At 43.0% G+C, this 21,612-nt stretch overlaps 2 protein-coding genes across 2 annotated transcripts; one reads left to right on the forward strand and one right to left on the reverse strand.

The window, feature by feature from the left end:
* The first annotated feature begins 1,183 nt into the window (after positions 1–1,183).
* Positions 1,184–7,176, forward strand: LOC128510416 (lymphocyte antigen 6G-like). Its single transcript, XM_053482689.1, has 3 exons — positions 1,184–1,463; positions 1,621–1,722; positions 6,839–7,176. Exons 1-3 carry the CDS (start codon positions 1,415–1,417, stop codon positions 7,036–7,038), a joined length of 351 nt encoding a protein of 116 aa, XP_053338664.1. The 5' UTR covers positions 1,184–1,414; the 3' UTR covers positions 7,039–7,176.
* Positions 7,177–19,433: 12,257 nt separating this feature from the next.
* On the reverse strand, positions 19,434–20,522 carry LOC128510859 (urokinase plasminogen activator surface receptor-like). The gene is made up of 4 exons (XM_053483403.1): positions 20,519–20,522; positions 20,290–20,481; positions 20,027–20,134; positions 19,434–19,854 (listed from the first exon to the last, which is right to left on the reverse strand). The coding sequence occupies exons 1-4, from the start codon at positions 20,520–20,522 to the stop codon at positions 19,640–19,642; spliced, it is 519 nt and encodes a 172-aa protein (XP_053339378.1). The 3' UTR covers positions 19,434–19,639.
* Between the last annotated feature and the right edge of the window lie 1,090 nt (positions 20,523–21,612).

A 21,612-nucleotide genomic window follows, 5' to 3' on the forward strand; every position in this document is an offset into this window, starting at 1 on the left:
AGAATTTGCATAAGTGTAGATTCATAAGCAAATTCAGCTTAGTTGAATGGGGGTTGTCATGGTGTAAACTTATAAGAGGAATCTGCCCAAATCTAATTTTGAACCTGAATTAATATAATATGAAGTCAAAGGAAGGTTATCAGGAAGGTTGGCACAGTTTTATACAGTTATAAATAAATAAATAAATAATAGATGTCTACATAAAAAATCATCTGCCTTTATAGTCAACAATTTTACCAAGCATGCGAGCAGGGGAAAAGAAATCTTCTTGCAGAAAAAAACATCACTGTCCCTCCATATTTAACCTTACAATCATCATCACTGTATTTTTTTTCCTGCAGCATTGACTAATTAATTAATTCATAAACTTTTATTTCTTAATGTTTTTTGGAGTTTTTTTTTTTTTTTTCTTTTTAGCAAGCTATCCACTGGAGTGTTCTTATGTCTTTTATTTTGATTATTTTGCTTATCATCCTGTGCTTCACTGTTAGTTTTTGTTTCTGGTTAGTTTTTATTACCCTGGGTCACTTTAATAACAAAGTAAACTCTGCATATAGTGCGTGTCTTGCCCTCATATTTATCACAGAATGCAAGATGATGGGCTCCCTTATTTAAAGATCTTGAAGCAAACTGATTGTCTTTCACATGTCTTTCACCTTGCCACATCCAAAAACAAATATGTGGCTGGTTGAAGGATAATACAAGAGCAGTGGCACAGTTTACTCAGGCTAAAGACAACAAGCCTATGGGCTGGGCAGTGGTGGATCAACAGTTTAGTGGGTACGTCAATTCTGCTAAGCTGGAACATGTGTAAAGAGCCTTTCAATCCAAAGCCTGGATAAAATTTTACAATGTGGTTTACATGGCAATACATTTTAAGAAAGGCAACACTAAAAAAGAAACATGAATTGGCATGTTTCTATTGAAATATATTATTTAATAAATATTCATTTTTGGAAAATTAGAGTTTATAAAATCCACAGATTTGTGAAAGTGAAAGTAAAGGTTTGCATAACACATGATGACATTTCACCACAGTATGTACTTATTTATGTATGGTTATGTAGGCATCAAGATGACCCTCACATACAAGTTCACTTATGATTGCTACAGGAGATTATTTGGACAGAGACTTTACAGTGTATCGTTAATTACCTTTTCTACAACAAATACAAAATCATTTAATAAGAAAAGTTCTCTTAATCAGGCTAAAGAGTCTAACTAACTCTGATTATTACAGTTGGTAAAATAATTTTGAAGAATTAACAGACTTAGGCAGTCACTAAATTAATCCCTCCCCCTGAGTCCTGACACTACCACGCAGTATTTAAACTTGGTGTCACAACGCTATCTCAGGACAATCCCTCGACAGTCTCTTACCATCACAGCTTCACACTTCTGCACTTCAGCAGCAATGAGGTCGCTAGTGGCATTCGTGTTCATCTGCATGGTTTTACCAAAAGGTAAGAAAAGAAGTCAATAAATCAAAACATACCGTATTGATTCTTTCTCTCTCTGTTTGTTATTGTTGGTTTTATTTGGTGAAATACATTTATGTATGTGACTATAAATACCATTTATTTTTTAGCTTTATTTTTTATATTTTTTCCCTCACTTTAGCTGCTTCTGGCCTGAGCTGTTACACTTGTGATCCCACTAATTGTAATAAATATTTACTGGAGACCTGTTCTTCAGGGTCCAATTACTGCTTCACTGCATCAGGTGAATAATGCAATTTTGTGTTTCAAAATATTCCCAGTAACAGTTTAAAGTCTGGATTCTCATGTATTACTAATGATAAAATATAATGGACATCTATTGTAAATAGTTCAAGCAATATTAATAATAATTCACCCAGTTGATGTTTCTCTATGTGTAAGGGTCCTCCACTAGAGGTCACTGTTTTTAGTTTGTAGTTTTTGTTGGCCGACTCAGTTTCCCAGCAGGCACCTCGGTCAGGTGATGCAGTGCACACCTGAACCGAGGTAGCCATCAACCAATCTATAAATAGCTGTTTAGACTGGGAAACTGGGTCGAGCATTTTTGGGTATTACCACTGTCACATGTGTGGGCTTTTTGTTCTGTTTAGTTATATGTTTAGTTTGTGTTTTGATTTTAGTTGTGTTGACTTGGGCTCTTTTACCGGCAATGTCTCTGTGTATGTTTTGTGTGTCTGTGTTAGTGGAGCTGATTCAGTCCTGTCCTCCTGTGTTCTTGTGGTTAGCTAGAGCAGGTAAGTAGTTAGGTGTGTGTGTGGCTAGGAGCGTGCTTAGCTAAGATCTATATTGTGTTACAGTAACTAGCATGCTTCTAGCCATAACCCCTTTGTGTCTCTAGCTATCCTGTGTTTCCTCTCCCCCGAGTTGCCCAGTGAGCCTAGCCTTTAGGTGTCCCCTAGCCTAGCCTTTGATGTGTCCTCAGCCTAGCCTTTGATGTTTCCTGAACCTAGCCTTTGTGTCCTGAGCCTAGCCTTTGATGTGTCCTCAGCCTAGCCTTTGATGTGTCCTGAGCCTAGCCTTTGCTGGTCCCCTAGCTTAGCCTAGGATGGTCCCCTAGCCTAGCCTATGATGGTCCCCTAGCCTAGCCTTGGATGGTCCCCTAGCCTAGCCTATGATGGTCCCCTAGCCTAGCATATGATGGTCCCCTAGCCTAGCCTTTGATGGTCCCCTAGCCTAGCCTGTGAGGGCCCCCTAGCCTAGCCACTGGGTATCCCTTGTCTGTGTTTCCTCTCCCCCTAGCGTCCCAGTGGGCCTAGGTTTAGAGTGCGGTCCCTCCGGGCTTTGGAGTAACGACTAGCTTGTGAGTGCTGCCTCGCTTAGCCTTGGAGGGCTGCCTCGCCTAGCCACTGGGTAGTCTTTGTCTGTGTTTCTGTGCCCCTATTCCCTAGTGTGTTTAAGCTAGTAGGTAAGTATAGCTTAGTGCATGTTGGGGCTGAAGACATGCTTAGCTAGGTGTATGTGTAGCTAACTGCCATGGTTAAGCAATGCTTAACCATGTTTAGCTAGAAGCCATGCCTAGCTGATTGCCATGTCTTTAGCCCTTGTCCTGTCCCTCTCTTGGTCTCTCGTCTCGTCTTTACGTGTCTCCTGTCCTCTCTGGTGTCTCTGGTGTCTCTAGTGTCTCTAGTGTCTCTAGTGTCTCCTGTGTCTCTAGTGTCTCCTGTGTCTCTAGTGTCTCCCGTGTCTCCAGTGTCTCCCGTTCTCCCTAGTGTCTCGTTTCAGCTCCACACCTCGTTTATGTCCCGTTGTGTTTGTCCCCCGGTTATGTGTCTCGCCGCAGGGCGTGTTATGTGTCTCGCCGCAGGGCGTGTTATGTGTCTCGCCGCAGGGCGTGTTATGTGTCTCGCCGCAGGGCGTGTTATGTGTCTCGCCGCAGGGCGTGTTATGTGTCTCGCCGCAGGGCGTGTTATGTGTCTCGCCGCAGGGCGTGTTATGTGTCTCGCCGCAGGGCGTGTTATGTGTCTTGCCCTGTCTGTGTCGTACCAGAGAGCCCCTGTCAGCACAAAGTTAAGTATCGTTTAAGTTTGTTTGTTTCTTTGTTTGTATCTTTATTTTATATTTTGTTTAATTATTATTAAAAAGACTCTTTTTTGATTACACCACCCCTCTGCCTCTATGCCTGCTCCTTCCGCCCACGGCGTCAACACCTGCCGATACACCCAGATCGTGACAGAATGCTCGACCGACCAAGGCATAGCAGAGGGGGCTGGGACTAAAGCGGCAGCCTCACGTGGAGGCCACAGCTGCAGCACCCTTCAGGCCTCACGTGGAGGCCACAGCTGCAGCACCCTTCAGGCCTCACGTGGAGGCCACAGCTGCAGCACCCTTCAGGCCTCACGTGGAGGCCACAGCTGCAGCACCCTTCAGGCCTCACGTGGAGGCCACAGCTGCAGCACCCTTCAGGCCTCACGTGGAGGCCACAGCTGCAGCACCCTTCAGGCCTCACGTGGAGGCCACAGCTGCAGCACCCTTCAGGCCTCACGTGGAGGCCACAGCTGCAGCACCCTTCAGGCCTCACGTGGAGGCCACAGCTGCAGCACCCTTCAGGCCTCACGTGGAGGCCACAGCTGCAGCACCCTTCAGGCCTCACGTGGAGGCCACAGCTGCAGCACCCTTCAGGCCTCACGTGGAGGCCACAGCTGCAGCACCCTTCAGGCCTCACGTGGAGGCCACAGCTGCAGCACCCTTCAGGCCTCACGGGGAGGCCACAGCTGCAGCACGCTTCGAGCCTCACGGGGAGGCCACCGCTGCAGCACGCTTCGAGCCTCACGGGGAGGCCACCGCTGCAGCACGCTTCGAGCCTCACGGGGAGGCCACCGCTGCAGCACGCTTCGAGCCTCACGGGGAGGCCACCGCTGCAGCACGCTTCGAGCCTCACGGGGAGGCCACCGCTGCAGCACGCTTCGAGCCTCACGGGGAGGCCACCGCTGCAGCACGCTTCGAGCCTCACGGGGAGGCCACCGCTGCAGCACGCTTCGAGCCTCACGGGGAGGCCACCGCTGCAGCACGCTTCGAGCCTCACGGGGAGGCCACCGCTGCAGCACGCTTCGCGCCTCACGGGGAGGCCACCGCTGCAGCAGCAGCCGCCGAGCGCCTCGAGGAGGTCCCAGCAACACCAGCAGGCCTCATGTGGAGGCCCCCACCCTCGTCCAGTAGCCCTTATTCAAGGCTCACCGCCTTCGGAGCGACACCCCAGCACAGCGTCCAGCACCCGGCTTCGATGTCGGGCACCCACCGCTGCACGGCGGAGGAAAAGCCAGTACTGCATCGGCCGCCCGGATTGGGGGACAACACAGCACTGTCTTCAGGGGCTCTACTTCTCAGAGCAATACAGTGCTGCCCCCTCCGCCCGGCCTACAACAGCGATCCGGTGCTGCCTCCGCCACACAGTTGACTATGGGAGCTAGCCCGTCGGGGTCGGGTGAAGGGACACCAGGGAAGTGCCCGGGGACCACCAATAGCGCTCCGGAGGAGCGGTTTAAGGGGGGGGGTACTGTAAGGGTCCTCCACTAGAGGTCACTGTTTTTAGTTTGTAGTTTTTGTTGGCCGACTCAGTTTCCCAGCAGGCACCTCGGTCAGGTGATGCAGTGCACACCTGAACCGAGGTAGCCATCAACCAATCTATAAATAGCTGTTTAGACTGGGAAACTGGGTCGAGCATTTTTGGGTATTACCACTGTCACATGTGTGGGCTTTTTGTTCTGTTTAGTTATATGTTTAGTTTGTGTTTTGATTTTAGTTGTGTTGACTTGGGCTCTTTTACCGGCAATGTCTCTGTGTATGTTTTGTGTGTCTGTGTTAGTGGAGCTGATTCAGTCCTGTCCTCCTGTGTTCTTGTGGTTAGCTAGAGCAGGTAAGTAGTTAGGTGTGTGTGTGGCTAGGAGCGTGCTTAGCTAAGATCTATATTGTGTTACAGTAACTAGCATGCTTCTAGCCATAACCCCTTTGTGTCTCTAGCTATCCTGTGTTTCCTCTCCCCCGAGTTGCCCAGTGAGCCTAGCCTTTAGGTGTCCCCTAGCCTAGCCTTTGATGTGTCCTCAGCCTAGCCTTTGATGTTTCCTGAACCTAGCCTTTGTGTCCTGAGCCTAGCCTTTGATGTGTCCTCAGCCTAGCCTTTGATGTGTCCTGAGCCTAGCCTTTGCTGGTCCCCTAGCTTAGCCTAGGATGGTCCCCTAGCCTAGCCTATGATGGTCCCCTAGCCTAGCCTTGGATGGTCCCCTAGCCTAGCCTATGATGGTCCCCTAGCCTAGCATATGATGGTCCCCTAGCCTAGCCTTTGATGGTCCCCTAGCCTAGCCTGTGAGGGCCCCCTAGCCTAGCCACTGGGTATCCCTTGTCTGTGTTTCCTCTCCCCCTAGCGTCCCAGTGGGCCTAGGTTTAGAGTGCGGTCCCTCCGGGCTTTGGAGTAACGACTAGCTTGTGAGTGCTGCCTCGCTTAGCCTTGGAGGGCTGCCTCGCCTAGCCACTGGGTAGTCTTTGTCTGTGTTTCTGTGCCCCTATTCCCTAGTGTGTTTAAGCTAGTAGGTAAGTATAGCTTAGTGCATGTTGGGGCTGAAGACATGCTTAGCTAGGTGTATGTGTAGCTAACTGCCATGGTTAAGCAATGCTTAACCATGTTTAGCTAGAAGCCATGCCTAGCTGATTGCCATGTCTTTAGCCCTTGTCCTGTCCCTCTCTTGGTCTCTCGTCTCGTCTTTACGTGTCTCCTGTCCTCTCTGGTGTCTCTGGTGTCTCTAGTGTCTCTAGTGTCTCTAGTGTCTCCTGTGTCTCTAGTGTCTCCTGTGTCTCTAGTGTCTCCCGTGTCTCCAGTGTCTCCCGTTCTCCCTAGTGTCTCGTTTCAGCTCCACACCTCGTTTATGTCCCGTTGTGTTTGTCCCCCGGTTATGTGTCTCGCCGCAGGGCGTGTTATGTGTCTCGCCGCAGGGCGTGTTATGTGTCTCGCCGCAGGGCGTGTTATGTGTCTCGCCGCAGGGCGTGTTATGTGTCTCGCCGCAGGGCGTGTTATGTGTCTCGCCGCAGGGCGTGTTATGTGTCTCGCCGCAGGGCGTGTTATGTGTCTTGCCCTGTCTGTGTCGTACCAGAGAGCCCCTGTCAGCACAAAGTTAAGTATCGTTTAAGTTTGTTTGTTTCTTTGTTTGTATCTTTATTTTATATTTTGTTTAATTATTATTAAAAAGACTCTTTTTTGATTACACCACCCCTCTGCCTCTATGCCTGCTCCTTCCGCCCACGGCGTCAACACCTGCCGATACACCCAGATCGTGACACTATGTAATCCTGGACTTGGACATAGTAATGAAAAAAATTCTCTCTCTCTTTCTCTCGCTCTCTCTCTACAGCTAATGTGCTTAACAATAAATTTACTTTGAAAACTTGTGCAACAAAGGAGATCTGCGATGGGGCTCAATCATTTATAACGGGAGCTGCCTTTTCAAATGTGAAGTGTTGTCAGGAGAACCTGTGTAACAGTGCTGAGAGATTCACTCTGAGTTTCCTCTTCATGTTCATCCCTCTGCTCTTCTCCATTCTCTTCTACTGAGCTCTGATGAAGAAGCTCACTCTAGTACAAAAATACAAAATGAGAAATAAAAATCTTTGCGGTTCTCTCTTATTTGTTTATTTTACTGTAGTGCATCTTGTGAAAAGCATCCTGTCAATAAACTGAAGTGTTGACTCACGCTTGCATTCATTTTTTCTTTTTTGTCCAATCACCTTCCCTTAAAAATAGATTTTGTCACCATGTAGGGTTTATTAGCATGAGTAGTCGTTTATTAGCTCATTAGTTTTAGCTCAGTTCATTAGCAGCAGTAAAAAGTTTACATGGTATCAGCATATACACTGTTCTTTATATTTATTTAATTTGCTAAGATACTTCTTAGTAGAGTGGTATTAAATATAATGCACATACTATTGACTGTCGTAAAACTCGTAAAAAAAATTGCTGTTTTAAAAAGGGAAATTCATCAACATACTGAAGCAAATCTTGTGGCGCTGAAAGGGTTTCATAAAAAATGAGACTCTATCAGAGTCCCTAACACTGATGATAGTGTGAGAGCTGGGAGGAACAATCAGGGAAAAGTGTCTCTTACCATCTGCCTGTGGTGATCAAATGCGTTCACAGAGATGGTAAGGACGTTTTTTCAGCCTAAAGACCAGCAGAGAAAACAATCTATTACTGTAGGATTAATGCATAATCTACCTGTTGCTTCTGTGTACCAACCCCAAACTGCTGGCCTGATGGAGCATTTCAAGCAGAAGCTTAAAAGAATGTTACAATCAGTGGTGAATGAAGGCAGTCGCATCTGGGGCAAGCTGCTCCCACACATTCTCTTTGTCATCAAAGAAACACCTTTAGCCTCTACTGGCTTCACACCTTTAGAGTGGCCAAGTGGTCTGCTCAATGTGGCAAACGAGACATGGGAGGAACACTCCCCTTAATTTTTTTCTGTAGTGAAGTCGGTCCAAATCGTGCTCTTGCTACTGCGCAGCCAACTGTAAGTTCCTCAGAGTAAACTCAGACTTTGATTCCTGCCTCACTGTATCAGGTGAATAATGAAAATCTGTCCATCTCAAAATATTCCAATATTTGCAGTAAGTTCTGGATTCCAATGTATTACTAATGCAAGAGCTATTTATAAACTATGATAGACATAAATTTGGAAAAATTTAGGCAATATTATTTTAAAAGTCACCCACCTGATCTATACACATGTGGAGGGTTCTGTATGTAATTCAGGACTTAGACGCTATGAGCATAGCAATATAAACTAGTAAAATAAAGTGAAAACAACCAAATGTTCTCTCTCTTTCTCTTTCCCCCAGCTACTATCCATGACAAGAAGTTTCATTTTGAAAGAAGTGTTTTTAACTTCACTTTCAGTTTCTTCATCACATTCGTCCCTCTGCTCTTCTGTGGATTTTGTCACCATGTATATTTATTTAATTTGCTACGATATATTTTTCTGTATGGGTCATCAAATGCAATGCATATACAGTATAATTACACAGTAATCTATAAACCAACAACTTCTAACGTCTAACCTCTATCTTTGATGAATCACAGGTTTTCTTTAAAACCAATATTGTTCAACATTTGGACGTAAAAATGCAGAAAATACAAAAAAATATATCTTAGCAAATTAAATAAATATACAGTACTGTGTGTATGCTAATGATGTACACAATGTCCACTGCAGCTAATGAGCTAATAAACTGCTACAGGTGATCTATGGTGACAAAATCCACAGAAGAGCAGAGGGACGAATGTGATGATGAAACTGAAAGTGAAGTTAAAAACACTTCTTTCAAAATGAAACTTCTTGTCATGGATAGTAGCTGGGGGAAAGAGAAAGAGAGAAAACATTTGGTTGTTTTCACTTTATTTTACTAGTTTATATTGCTATGCTCATAGTGTCTAAGTCCTGAATTACATACAGAACCCTCACATGTGTATAGATCAGGTGGGTGACTCCCTCAACCACTGCCCGCAATCTCGGGGTAACCGTGGACAATCATCTGTCATTTTCCCCACACATCGCTAACCTTACTCGCTCTTGTCGATTTCTTCTTTACAATATCAGAAGAATTCGCCCATTTCTTTCTTCACAGGCTACTCAGGTGCTTGTTCAGTCCCTTGTTATTTCAAGACTGGACTACTGCAACTCGCTCCTGGCAGGCCTGCCTTTGTCCACGATTCGTCCTCTGCAACTGATCCAGAATGCAGCAGCACGACTCGTTTTTAACCTTCCCAAGTTGTCCCCACACCACCCCACTCCTCCGCTCCCTGCACTGGCTTCCTGTAGCTGCCCGCATCAAATTCAAAACACTGATGCTTGCCTACAAAGCTAAAAATGGCCCAGCACCCACTTACCTCTCTGTGCTAATTACACCACGAACTGCACCACGTTCCCTCCGATCCTCCAGCACTGCTCGCCTCATCCCACCATCTCTCAGGGATCGAGGGCGGCATTCATCCAGGCTCTTTTCTGTTCTGGCACCTAGGTGGTGGAATGAACTTCCTCTAGATGTCCGTACATCAGAGACTTTGACTATCTTTAAACGACGACTCAAGACGCATCCGTTTCTCCAGTACTTGGACTAACCCCCCCCCCACAAAAGTTCATGTTTATTTATAAGTTGTTCTCATTTTTTAATGGATACATTCAAGTTCAAGTTCAAGTAGGCTTTATTGTCATTACAACCATATACAGTTAGTACACAGTGAAACGAAACAACGTTCCTCCAGGACCAAGGTGCTACATGCAACATAAATTTACAACATAAATTAACAGAGACACTAAACTAGCTAACCAAGAGGCCTAGTTAACTGGCTAGCAGAGACAGGACAGAGAGACCTAACATAAATTACAACATAAATTAACAATAACTAACTAGCTAAGTAACATTTTTATAGACAACATAAAGTGCACGTGCAAATGTGCAAACAAGAGCAACAACAAAGTGACAGTGCGCAACCACGACATAACAGAACATAAAATATGGTGTTGAGGTAGTGGGTAAACATAAACATTCCTTAAAACAGCAGCAAGATTTGAGGAATTAGTGCAAAAATGTAGTCCAGTAATGATCATTGTGCAAAAAGATTGTTAAAAACAGTGAAGCATTTACAGGTTGGTGTGTACGATAATTTGGTGGTGTAGGTCAGTGTGTCTGCACTTGTGTTGATTAGTCAGTCCAGTCTCAATATTTTGAGGTAGTTGAGTTAAGCTGTGTGATAATGTTTGTGTTTGTGTGTGTGTGAGTGTGTTTGTGTTTATCAGTCCAGTCCCTTTTTGTTGAGGAGACGGATGGCTTGTGGAAAAAAGCTGTTGCACAGTCTGGATGTGTGTGCCCGAATGCTTCGGTACCTTTTTCCAGATGGCAGGAGTGTAAAGTGTGTGTGAGAGGGTTGTGTCCGATCAGCCACAATGCTGGTGGCTTTGCGGATGCAGCGTGTGGTGTAGATGTCTTCAATAGAGGGGAGAGAGACCCCGATGATCTTCACCGCTGTCCTCACTATCCGTTGTAGGGTTTTGCGATCCGATATGGCACAATTCCCAAACCAGACAGTGATGCAGCCGCTCAGGATGCTCTCGATAGTTCCTCTATAGAAGGTGGTCAGGATCGGTGGTGGAAGCTGGGCCTTCCTCAGTCTTCTCAGAAAGAAGAGACGCTGTTGGGCTTTCTTCTGTAGGGAGCTGGTGTTGAGGGACCAGCTGAGGTCCTTCTCTAGGTGGACACCCAGGAATTTGGTGCTTTCGACGATTCCCACAGAGGAGCCGTTGATGCTCAGCGGAGAATGGTCGCCTCGTGTCCTCCTAAAGTCAACAACCATCTCCTTTGTCTTGTCAACATTTAGAGACAGGTTGTTGTCTTTACACCAGTCTGTTAGCCTTTGCACTTCCTTTCTGTACGCTGACTCGTCGTTCTTGCTAATGAGACCCACCACGGTCGTGTCATCAGCGAACTTAATGATGTGGTTCGAACTGTGTGTTGCTACACAGTCGTGAGTCAGCAGTGTGAACAGCAGGGGACTGAGCACACAGCCTTGTGGGGCCCCAGTGCTCAGTGTGGTGGTGCTGGAGGTGCAGTTCCCGATCCGTACTGACTGAGGCCTACCGGTCAGAAAGTCCAGGATCCAGTTGCAGAGGGAGGTGTTCAGGCCCAACAGGTTCAGCTTCCCAATCAGTTGTTGAGGGATGATAGTGTTGAATGCTGAGCTGAAATCTATGTACAGCATTCGAACATATGTGTCCTTCTTGTCAAGGTGTGTGAGGGCAAGATGGAGTGTAGTGGAGATGGCGTCATCCGTTAAGCGGGTAGGACGGTACGCAAATTGCAGTGGGTCCAGTGAGGAGGGCAGCAGGGTCTTTATGTGTCTCATGACGAGCCGCTCGAAGCACTTCATGATGGTGGGTGTGAGTGCAACGGGACGGTAGTCATTGAGACATGACACAGTAGACTTCTTGGGCACGGGGACGATGGTGGTGGCCTTGAAGCACGTGGGAACGACGGCGCTGCTCAGAGAGATGTTAAAGATGTCGGTGAGAACATCTGCCAGCTGTTCAGCACATTCTCTGAGCACTCTGCCTGGGATGTTGTCTGGTCCAGCAGCTTTACGTGGGTTGACTCTGCGTAGAGTTTTCCTCACCTCAGCTGTAGTGAGACACAGCACCTGGTCGTTCGGAGGAGGGGTGGTCTTCCTCGCCGCTACGTTGTTCTGCCTGTCAAACCGAGCATAAAAGTTGTTCAGCGCATCTGGGAGGGAGCCGTCACTGTCGCAGGCAGGTGATGTCGCCCTGTAGTTTGTAATGGCTTGTAAGCCCTGCCACATGCGCCGTGTGTCACCGCTGTCCCTGAAGTGATTGTGGATTTTCTGGGCGTGTGCGCGCTTTGCCTCTTTGATGGCCCGAGAAAGTTTGGCCCTTGCTGTTCTGAGGGCCACCTTGTCTCCCGCTTTGAAGGCAGAGTCTCTGGTCCTCAGAAGTGCACGCACTTCCGCAGTAATCCACGGTTTCTGGTTGGGTCGTGAGATGATGCTCTTGGAGACAGTGACGTCATCGGTGCACTTGTTGATGTAGCTGGTCACTGATGACGTGTACTCCTCCAAGTCAGTGAAGTCGCCGTAAGTTGCAGCCTCCCTAAACATGTTCCAGTCAGTGCACTCGAAACAGTCCTGAAGAGCAGAGATGGCTCCTGCAGGCCAGGTTCTCACCTGCTTCAGAACCGGTTTTGAGCGCCTGACGAGTGGTCTGTATGCTGGAATTAGCATAACAGAGATGTGGTCTGAGTAGCCGAGGTGGGGGCGGGGCTCTGCCCGATATGCGCCGGGGATGTTTGTGTAAACAAGATCCAGCGTGTTTTTCCCTCTCGTTGCAAAATCCACATACTGATGGAATCTAGGAAGCACTGACTTGAGATTTGCATGGTTGAAATCTCCAGCAACAATAAACAGTCCATCCGGGTGTGTATTTTGCAGTTCACTGATCTTAGTATACAATTCCCATAGCGCTTCCTTAGCATTAGCGATAGGTGGAATGTACACTCCGATAATGAAAACAGTGGTGAATTCTCGTGGTAAATAAAAAGGTCTGCATCTAACAATCACAAACTCCACTAGCAATGAGCAATAACTAGAAACTAGCACAGAGTTCTTGCACCATTTCGTGTTGATGTAAACACATAAGCCGCCACCGCGAGTCTTACCGCACAGAGCTGTATTCCTGTCGGCGCGAAACGAGGCTAGCCCGTCTAGCTGAATAGCGGCGTCCGGTACTCTGTCGCTGAGCCATGTCTCCGTGAAAACAAAGACACAGCAGTCTCTAACCTCACGCTGTGTAGCCTGCTGGAGTCGGATGTAGTCCAGTTTATTGTCCAGAGAGCAGACGTTGGATAAGATGATGGACGGGAGAGCCGGCCGGCTAGGGTTTGTTTTTAGCCTAGCACAGACTCCCGCCCGCTTGCCGCGCTTCCGCTTCCTCGCGCACCGCTTCCGATGACCCTTCCTCCGGCCTCCTGCATCAGGCAACGCTGAGGCCTCGAGGCCTGGTTCACGCAGCAAGCCTGCGTAGCAAGTTCACGCGTAGCTTTTCCCGCAGCTCATCGCGAATAACATTAACCGGGTTATTTAGGTTGAAAAGTGTCTGGCTGTTGTATGTACGGACACCAGTTGCGACGATATCCATACACATAGTAAAATAAACGCGCTACACACAAAACGTAAACAAAGTAGCACCATTTGTCGGCTGACGTCACGCGGTTCACGTGTTCGAGGAAACACGGAATAGTCTTCGCCCTCCTGGCTGAATAGTAGTAGTAGCCTTAATGTGGGAGCCCGTTAGTGACGGGGAGGAATTGTCCACGACTAATATTGAGGAAAAAAAAAAATATATAAAAAGGGTTGTTGTTAGAAAGGCATCAAACTTTTGGCCTAAATTTGTCAGGATGAAATAACCTGGGCGACCAGATGACTTAGCTTTAGCGATTAGCCCAATGTAGCGTGGATGGTGAACCCAAACGCGGATGAAAGCGAATAGGCAGGATAACCACGCGATTTAGTTTAAGGACTCTCACAAAAGGGGAGCAAGGGAAAAACACAAATTTAACCCGCGTCCTATAAACACACACTCAATATCAGAAAGCGAAACCCAATAAAGTGGAGTACTCATGAATCGATGGATGGAAAGCCAGAACCGACATGGGCTAAACTCAATGACTGAGCGTTGAATCGTGGTTTGTTTACTCCTTTTATACTTCCTGGTTCGCACCCGCATTACTTCCGGGTCCTAGTGCCGGTCGCGGCTTGAGTGTGCATGACAAAATTTAGCTCTAACAATAACTCTACCTACAATCGAACTACTTTTATAGAATTTTTATTTCAGCTGAACTTGGATACTAAAGAGTTAAAGGATTTATAAACATCTGTTTATATTTGTTTTATAAACAGACGTTGCTGTTCTGTTAATCTACATAACTCTTTTTCAGAGTTTTCTGTGACTTATGCATAGTCTGTGTTTGGCTTCTTAAAATTCTTGCCTGGGCAGCTCAGGTCAAGAAGCTGTCTATGAGCATGAGCCGTTTACTCTAGCAAAATGTGATTTTGTGAATATATTTTTGGCACTTACACAGCTGCAGTAAAACATACTGTGTGTGTGTGTGTGTGTGTGTGTGTGTGCGTGATGTGCTGCCCTTGTTAAAAAATCTTTGCTAACAAACCCTCTGGAAACTAACTGATGTTGTAAGTGCTGTAAACCCCAGGTTGAGAAATGCACCAGTTTAATGCATGAGACTTATAAAGCAGCGTTATTATACAGCACTACATGTGACTTATTATTCCACAAGTTCCCAACATTGTTAATATTTTTACTTGGAAAATAGTGTAAGAACTGTTTATAAATATACATTTCAAAAATGGTTTCTCAGTGAGTAAAAAATGCAATACATACAAATTCAACATGCCTTCCTATAAAATCTATAATCTATAAAAAAAAGTCTTTGCTTACTTTAAGCATTTATCCACATAATCATCTACTTTATGGTGAAGTTCTTTATAACTTTATAACCTTTATATAACTTCTTCTATGCGGGAAATCCCATATTTATAAAATTGGGTGGATAAAATACACAGGCACTTTTATAAAAGATTAATAAACAAAAAAAAGTTTTAAAGTATTTTAACAGTTGGCATGTCAATCTTTTTGTCTAACAGAGACCAACTCATATTCAGGGTGTGAGCTAAAGTGGAAATTACGCAAGTTTTTGGAGCAAAGGGCATCAAACTGGATCTAGAAAGGGACATGTGGGTGCAGGCTTTAATTCAAACTAAGCAGAAGAAACGCCTTTTCAATTAGTCATTGTTGGATTTCAATAGCCTATCAGGTGTATTTACTACTTACAGTAGTTTGAATGAAAGTCTAACCTTTGTGTATCCAGTCTGACACCCCTGCCTTAAAACTTCGTTCTTTCTTTCTTTCTTTCTTTCTTTCTTTCTTTCTTTCTTTCCATTAAAGATCTATTTAAAGGCTTTCTTCAAAATATATTAATTAAAAGAAAAACATTGGGGAAGATACATAAGTTCACATAAAATTTTAATATTACAAGCAATTTGTAAATATTTTACATTTAAAATACAAATGTTTTTTTTTATTCACTCAAATGGAAGACTTTTACTTTCACTACAGACAGCCACTAGAGAGTCCTAGAGACTTTTTTGGCTTTATCTCTATCTCTGTCTTAAAGCTGATGACATTTTCTACCATACTAATGTTTGATAAAAACAGATTACTATGACAGTAGCTAATCAGTCATTCCCTTTTTAATTGAGCTGTACTGATAGAAAGAGTGGAAAAGAAGAGTGCATATAGATTGCCTGCTGGGTAAACCGTATTTACAATAGGTGTGTTAAATTCAGTATTTTCACTTAAAAATATTTTTCCCCTGCCACCATAAACAATATACATGCAAAAATATAATAATAATAATAATAATAATAATAATACATTATTATTTGTCTTGATAAATGGTAATTTTGTATTTGCCACTTGTTGGTCATAAGAAAGAGGAATATCTGGGTGAAAATTTAAAAAGTAGGATAATTTTGATTGATTGCTTAAAGGTCAAGGGTCATGTCAAAGGTCATGTCAAAAATGATGTTAATATTTAATTTACGATTATTTCATTTTTGACAGCTAAAGGTTAAAGGTGACATATGGAAGGGTAATTAAAAGTAGTTGTCTCTTCTGTGAAAGTAAATGTTTACACATGTTTAAGTCATTAAGAAAATTGTTGTCTCCTTTCCCGTGAAAGTAAATGTTTTTTTACTTCTTTCCCATCTGGGAAATACAAAACATCGATCTAATTTTGACAGCTAATGGTCAAAGGTGACATATGGAAGGGTAATTAACACTAGAAGCGCCGAGCACCGGTCATTTGACCGCAATGGGGGAAAAAAATACTTCACACTCAATCAAATTCCAGGACCCTCCCCCCTTCATGACTTTTCCTAGATCTGTGAGCTTAATCACCCTGCATGCTTACATTTTTAAAATCGCACCAGTAAAAGCCAGTATAAAACTATTTTGCTCTTATTTACGTGAAACTGCTGCGCAGCGGTCATGCAGTTTCCTGCATTTTCCAACCTGCGATTCTCATTTCTCTCAGCAGATGGTGCAAGGAATCGCGCATACTATAGCTATGCGTCATTCAGTGTGTATAATGTATGCAACTATCTCAGGTTTCATTCCATATATGCATTTCATTATTCATTCCCGCATTGATTCCTGCATTATTTCTGCATTGATAATCAGTGATATTTTATAAGGAGATTTGTTGAGGTTCTCCTTGGGAGTGACAAGGATGGATAGGATTAGGAATGAGTTTATCAGAGGGACAACCCACATTAGATGTTTTGGAGATAAAGTCAGAGAGGCCAGATTGAGGTGGTTTGGGCATGTTCAGAGGAGAGATTGTGAATATATCGGTAGAAGGATGCTGAGGTTGGAACTGCCAGGCAGGAGGTCTAGAGGAAGACCAAAGAGGAGATTTATGGATGCAGTGAGAGAGGACATGAAGTTAGTTGGTGTGAGAGAAGAGGATGCAGAGGATAGGGTTAGATGGAGGCAGATGATTCGCTGTGGCGACCCCTGAAAGGGAACAGCCGAAAGACAAAGAAGAAGATTTTATAAGGAGATTTAGGGAGTTAGCTTAAGAAAGATGACAGTAGGGCAGCTGGTCAGCGGTTATCAGACACCGTTGTAATATGTATTGTGGAGCCTTTCCTGGGGAAAGGAAGAAATATAACGCTTACGATTTACCAGGCAAAACGAAAGACATTTATGCGTTCTGAGCAAAAAGCATCAGTGTCAACTGATAATGGTGATAAAAAAACTGCCTGAAACAATTTCCTACTACGACAGCACTAAAGTTGGTGTTGATGTTATGGATCAAATGGCGCAGCTGTATTCAGTAAAGGGAGGCACCCGGCACTGGCCTGTGGCTGTGTTTTCCAACCTCATAGACCTGGCGGCAATTAATGCACATATTCTATATAAACAGTGCATGAATGTGACCATAAGCAGGAGAACCATTTATTCTGGAGTTGGTAAAGGAGCTATATGCACACCAAAAAATGGCAAAGGCAGCAGGGGAACAGTATACCAAGCTGTTTATAAAGTAGACAGAAAGGTGTTTTGTGTGCTAAACTAAACTTCAGGGTCAATTAATAGCGAATGCTGAGGGCATCCAAAAAATTTATTAATCTCCTTTGAACAGTTGATATTGAGATGTTTCTGCTACTTATACACTGTAAAGACTTTATAACGCCTCTGAGGTGCTGTTAATTGGTAATTTTTCAGGCTGATAACTCTAAATTAACTTTTCGTCTGCGGCAGAGGTAGGTTTTGGTCTCAATGAGAGCCAGTTTCATTATGGTGCTTGACGGATTTTGCAAATGCACTTGACAATACTGTTCTTGCAAGAACTATTACAGAAAGTGTGACCTCTGTGTTTTAAAATAACAACTAACTATTGTTTTTCTTGTTGTTAAGTAATTACCTAATCCCATATGTTATTTTATAGTTTTAAAATCCCCAGTATTATTGTAGAATGTAGAAAATGAATCACTAGCGTCATCACTGGCGTCATCCGCTCTTCAAGAACTCTCAACGAGATTCGTGCCAGAACTCCAAAGTCCAGCAATGAAGAAACCCTCAGGAGAAGTTCCGCAGCGCAGCCATCGGTAACCAGGCAACCAATGCCTCACTGAAGGGCTTTCTCGACAGACGTCAGCTCTACAACAGTGCACCAACCAATCAGCAACGCCGTGATTCCCTTTGCTGGAGGCGAACCAACGGAAGAGAACGAAACATAACGCAAGTAAACAAACAAAGCTGATAAAGTGTACATTATAAATTTTGATTTAGTTAATCAAATTAACCCGAATCGTTAAAGTTTCGATACAACTCTGACCCAGAGCTAAACATTACTTATTAATGATGAAGAATGTGTTGGCATTGTGTTGACATTAAAATGTATACATTTATTGGTGGAGAATGCGACTGTCATTCGTTGTCGTTATTATGTAAACCCTACAGGAATCAGTATTTTTTTTAGTCATTTAACTATACATAACGTTCCCCCATCAAAGATATAATGGGGCATTCATCACTTATTACAACTGTGAATAGATGCGACAGCAGAGACAGATTAGAACCCCATAAACATTCACACTTGAAAACAATACTAAAAGAACTAAACAGTTCCAGAGGGTTAGCGCCTGTTATCGCAGGACAGAATTCACCTACAGTTTACTACTGTATTTTTCACTGCTTATATTTTTTTACATGTTTTACTTTTAGAATTTTATTATCTCTTTAGCTGCCTCAAAACCTTTTCATTCTTTTCAATGACTGTGCGCTAGTGACCTGTCATCCAACTGCTGATTCCTGCGTCACTGCAACATGTAAATAATGCAAATTTGTCTATTTTACAATATTTACAGTTCCCACTTTAGATTAGGATTATTAATAACCGATTACCCATGCAACCGAAAAATCACAAACTATGATAAAAACTATTTCATACAAATGTTTAAATAATAAATCGCCCACATGCTTCACACACATACAGGTATTGCATCCGTACGTATCTCAGGACTCTAACACAGCAATTAAACTAAACACAGGTTTTAAACTGAAACTATTAACAGCAATAAAAATAATGAAAAAGTAATTGGGACCCATTTCTTTCTCTCTCTCTCTCTCTCTCTCTCTCTCTCTTTCTCTCTTCCCTAGATAAAGTAGGCAAAAAGAAGGTCACTGCAAGATCTTGTGCAGTAAAAAAGACATGTGAAAATCCTCAAGATCTGTTTCGTATAGCATACCTTCAAGACGCAAAGTGTTGTAAAAAGAACATGTGTAACAGTGTTTAAAGATTTACTTTCAGTTCTTCTCATGTTTCATCATCTTCGCTTCTCCATCCTCTTCTACTAAACTCTGATGAAAAATGTACCTAGTACAAAAGTACAAAACAAGAAATTTAAATTTATCAATCCTTTAGTTCCATCACCTGACCGAGGTGCACTCTGGGAAATGAGGTCTATTACAGAAAACTCAAAAACTACAAATGAAAACAAAATAGAATCCGGAAACATGGCGCCCTCTGGTGGTATTCTGTGACATTTATATCACATCTGAACTTTCCAGTTTTAGTTTTTTTTTTTTTTATTTGATTGAATTACATTGCATCCACACAACCTCATGGGGGCTTCAGTAATTTTTTAATGGAATGTAAAGATGTGAGGTTGATGTTTGCTTTGGCTTTTGCTAAGAGTCAATGTAATCTTAGTTTTTTGCTAAAATGTCAAAAGAAAAATCCACAAGTATTTAATGAGTTTTTTTATTAGATAAATTATGACACTCATTAAATAGCAGGCTGTGCTAGAGTGCCTGCTATTTGCTACAGTCTAAATCCTGTATATAGCTCCAGTGTGGAGCTATGTGCGCAATTTATATAAGCTAATACAAATTCTTTATAAATATATAAATTATTGTATTTATTAGCTTAAATAATTTAGCACAGAATAATTGAGGCAATGACCATTGTAAAGAGCATAAATAAAATTTACTCAAACAAATAACACAAGTTCAATGAAAGAGCAAAGTGCTAAGCAGGAGGGGCAACATTAGGATGAAACTCAGTGTCACGCTCTTAGCACTGTTACACAGGTTCCCCTCGCAGCATTTAATAGATATGTTTCTGTCTGTGTTCATGCCGGTGAAATCTAGGCCTTTTGTAGGAACAATGCATGCGCTTTCACTTGCACATCCTTTCACATTGAGCTCTGTGCCATCTGTAGCATCTGAAAGAGAAATTATTCATCAGAATAAAAGCCTAAGCTAATAAAACGTATTTTTAATATTTTACAATTGGTTATTTTTCAACTGTTTCAAATCTAAAGTACACCCTTCAAAAACATATCTATCTATCTATATCTCTCTATCTCTCTCTCTATCTATCTATCCGTCTGTTACCTATGTAAGTGAAGCAGAGATTTTCAATTCCCTCACAGTACACTATTCCCAGGCAGTTTTCTCCAGCACAGAAGTGACACTGTTTGCCATTGGGTCGCATGTCAACATCTGAAAAGAGAATAAAACATGAAACAGACCTGTAAAGAACGGCATCAGTGTCCTGATTGAAATTTCTACTGTGTATGTCTAGTTTTTCATTGTTGCATATTATTTCTGTTGAAGGAATATAAAAGAATGTGAGTGTGACCATTCTCTGGCTTTACCTGGGAATGGCTCATTGTTGCAGAGATCAAAGTCACAACATATTCTGTTGGAGGCTATTTTGACGACTCCCGCATTAAAACTGATGTTGTAACACGCCTCCTCAAAGCATGTCCGATCTCTGTTCCTCAACACAACACCATCTAAAGAACAAAGTAAATTATTGGGCAGTGAATCATCTTTCACAGTAAATCCTGCAGGAATAATTTTGTACAAAGAGAACTTTCTTACTCATATATCTCACGCCACTGGAGGTAGCACATTTATCCGAACAGGGTGTGGTTTGGTTTGGGTTTGGACAATCATTGTAACAATCATAACACGTCAGTGCCAGAGCTGGAAGACAATAAAAGTAAAAACTACTAACAAACTTTGCATCAATTTATTTTTTAATACTAAAAGCGCAGAAGCACAACGAAAAAAATGACAATTAAAATAATAATTAAATTTCAACATTCAACAGTGGTGTGATATGAATTAGTCAAACAAATAACAATAAGAAATGTCACTACAGTCACAGTCCTGGATCAGAATCTAGATAATACAACAATGTGATACTTTAGTAATATACACCAATCCTCCATAACATTAAACCCACTGCCAAGTGACATGACACACTGAGCATGCACAATGTAGTTCTCAACTCACTGCCATTTCCAACACAAACCAGCATTAAAACCTTATGGTGTATCGCTTAATGGATTCATGATTATGATCTAGGGCATCACAATACATATTTTTATTTGCTGTAACTTTACAGCCTTTTTCAGTGTACACAAAACTAAAGATTAATAAAAAATATATAACACACTACACAAAAGTTGCTAAAACAATATTCCATACCTTCAGAAAAAGACAGACAGATGAGTATGGAAATGAACTGCTGCTTCATCATCAGTGGATTTGAGACACTATCGCTGTGATAAAAACTGTAGAGATTCCGAATGACCAAGTGCACGGTGTTTAGGAAGCTTATAAGTGAGCAGCTTAAACTCGTGTCAAAAATTAACCGAAGAATGATGATAAGTGATTACACAACACAATTCTGTCACTCTTATATAATAGCTCCATGTCTCATTTCCAGTCATATTATTTATAAGTTTTACTATCAGTCGTAAATTATAATGGTGGAGGTGTTTCCGTTGGTCATCCTTTAGAGAAAACACAAGAAAACTGTAAATATTTGTTGCATCACAAATTAGACCTCAATTTATTGGTTGTCACAATTATTTTACCATATTTACAATGTCACAACATTTATTTTGTATTGACGAGAGAGTTGAACTGCTCTATAATGTCGTCTTCAGCACATCCCAAAACCTTTG

This window comes from Clarias gariepinus, chromosome 22 (assembly GCF_024256425.1).
Source record: "Clarias gariepinus isolate MV-2021 ecotype Netherlands chromosome 22, CGAR_prim_01v2, whole genome shotgun sequence".
NCBI classification, from domain to species: Eukaryota; Metazoa; Chordata; class Actinopteri; order Siluriformes; family Clariidae; genus Clarias; species Clarias gariepinus.

What these genes read in the sequence shown, in the direction of transcription:
- LOC128510416 (XM_053482689.1), top strand. Translation starts at nt 1,415, where the DNA reads ATGAGGTCGCTAGTGGCATTCGTGTTCATCTGCATGGTTTTACCAAAA. An exon ending in CTGCATGGTTTTACCAAAAG is followed by an intron (nt 1,464 to 1,620) that starts GTAAGAAAAGAA and finishes CCCTCACTTTAG; the next exon opens with CTGCTTCTGGCCTGAGCTGT. An exon ending in TTACTGCTTCACTGCATCAG is followed by an intron (nt 1,723 to 6,838) that starts GTGAATAATGCA and finishes CTCTCTCTACAG; the next exon opens with CTAATGTGCTTAACAATAAA.
- LOC128510859 (XM_053483403.1), bottom strand. An exon ending in CAACAATGAGCCATTCCCAG is followed by an intron (nt 20,135 to 20,289) that starts GTAAAGCCAGAG and finishes TTCTCTTTTCAG; the next exon opens with ATGTTGACATGCGACCCAAT. An exon ending in TCTCTGCTTCACTTACATAG is followed by an intron (nt 19,855 to 20,026) that starts GTAACAGACGGA and finishes TTTCTCTTTCAG; the next exon opens with ATGCTACAGATGGCACAGAG.